Source organism: Apaloderma vittatum, unplaced genomic scaffold (genome assembly GCF_000703405.1).
Source record: "Apaloderma vittatum isolate BGI_N311 unplaced genomic scaffold, ASM70340v1 scaffold8876, whole genome shotgun sequence".
Taxonomy (NCBI): Eukaryota; Metazoa; Chordata; class Aves; order Trogoniformes; family Trogonidae; genus Apaloderma; species Apaloderma vittatum.
This window is the reverse complement of record NW_009721213.1, coordinates 1-2,019: the sequence shown is the minus strand read 5'-3', so window position 1 is coordinate 2,019 and position 2,019 is coordinate 1. Positions and strand designations below refer to the sequence as shown.

The 2,019-nt window shown below is 37.3% G+C and overlaps 1 protein-coding gene across 1 annotated transcript in view; it reads right to left on the bottom strand.

Annotated features, from left to right (window-relative positions):
- Positions 1-1,158, bottom strand: part of LOC104275361 (son of sevenless homolog 2-like) — a 23,864-nt gene extending 22,706 nt beyond the window's left edge. The window contains 2 exon segments of the mRNA XM_009871292.1: positions 11-55; positions 1,134-1,158. Coding sequence (XP_009869594.1) covers positions 11-55; positions 1,134-1,158 — 70 coding nt within the window.
- Between the last annotated feature and the right edge of the window lie 861 nt (positions 1,159-2,019).

Below are 2,019 nucleotides of genomic sequence, written 5' to 3'. Positions count from 1 at the left end.
GTATCCTCACGCTCTTCTGCTTCCATTTTTGCTAGGTCTTTTTCAACCAATGTTCCTAGAGACAAATACAACAGTAACAGAGGAGCAGCACCAACAGTTTATAAAACATTAATAATGTTGAATAAATACTTGATCCCTAAAACCGTGCCTTTTAAAAATCACTGCTGTAAAATTAGAAAGTTTTCAAACTACAACACAAAACTCAGATTTTAAACCCGCGACTAAACTGATCACAGCAAAAGACACTGTGTTTACCACTATTCACTGCAGAGTGGGATTTGAGATCTCTTTTCTGCTTTGTGTTCACCAGGTTAGAAAGATTTGAAACAGCCAAGTGTCAGTCTCTGCAGCTGAATTCTAATTCTATTCAGAAATCTTTTATAGTGTGGATAAATGTGTAATCATTTTCACTGCTGAAATTCCCTAGTTAAAAAAGGCATTGCCTAATATTATCTTTCATGCAACACCTTGCTGTGTTATGCGAGTTAAAAAGAAATAAACAAAAAAGCAAAATGTTTTTGCACTACCTGCCAGACTTTATTCTTCAAAGATATGAGGAAATTTAAGAACACGCATGTATAACCTCATCCTATCCATATTAATGGGAGTTAGGAGCAGACTCGGAGCCCTCCAGAGACAGAAAGCTCTTGCAGCATTCCTGATTTGAGACAGGCTACTGAAACCAAATTGTCTTCTCTGTGCTGTGGCTTAAAACACAACTTAGTGACCACCTCCTTCCTGTCCCTGAAGAAAAAAAACCTGCCAAGTTTGCCTGTAAAGTTGTTTTGAAAAAACACACAGAGCTCTGCTCAACAAGGCACGTATGTTAATATTTCCCTGAAAGGCCGACAACCATGACGCAGCTTGTAAAATCACTTAAAATGTTTAGATTCTCCCAACACGGCAGCGTATGATCTTGTTCCTTGATTTCATGCTGCCGTACTCCACTTCCCAGCTTTAAGACACAACGAATCATTAACTAGCCTGACCTTCAGCATAATACAGGTCACTAATCCAATTATGTCTTTTAAACATGAAAGAAGAACGTTTTAAGAAGTTCCAGAGAATTATTGTCTGCGAGCGACCCTTACGGAAAGGGAAGTTACATTATTTTGAAAGAGAGCCGTACCTACTACCGAAGCTACTGGTGCTCGCCATGCTTCGGCTGTCACCATTCAGTTCTCTGATCAGTGTATTCTTCCTTCCTTTGGAAGATGTCTTTATAAAAACAGAAGCTTTCCGAAGGCAAATATTAAAACTAGGGCAACACAAAGTTTCTGTTCTCATCAGAGACAGCACAGTAATCTAGAGAAAAGTTCACTAACGATTAGAGTAGTTTCGGGTTGGTTTTTTTTCTTTGAAAATTGTTTTCTATCAATAGAAAACGCTTAAAGCTTTAAAATTTACTCACACCACTTGGATTCAAAACCTTTCTACAGAATATTGGTAATCTATCCATTGAAGAAATGTGGTTCATGGGTCAAAATAAATCATGTTTACTTTTATTTATCTAAATCAGGATATGCAAAAAATCACAGCAGACACAACGAAAACAAGACTGAATTTGGGAGAAAAAAAAAAAAAGGATATGTATCCAACACTAACTACAGACCTGGTCTTAAAACAACTGCTATCTTTTTGGCTTGAAATTCTTTAGACAAAATTTTATACTGTATTATAACTAAGCTCCATGTTGTCCAGTTCTCTTTTCTTCCTTCGTACAAGTAAACCCTTTGAAGTACAAAGGCAGACCATACAGCACACGGCTAATATCGCTTCGTAAGCTGAGAACTTTAAAGCGTCATTTCCATTACTATTTCCAAATGTCACTTATAGCCACAGGATATTTCACCTGCTCAATTTGAGTGTATCCCAGTTGGTTAATAATTCACTTACCCTTATAAGCATGACGAACTTTCCCAACACAAATAGGAACTCAGCTACTTGAAAAAAGCTTCCATGTCAGTATTTTTCTACATATTGCACAATGGGTTAAAAACTGGTTGGATGACCGGGCCC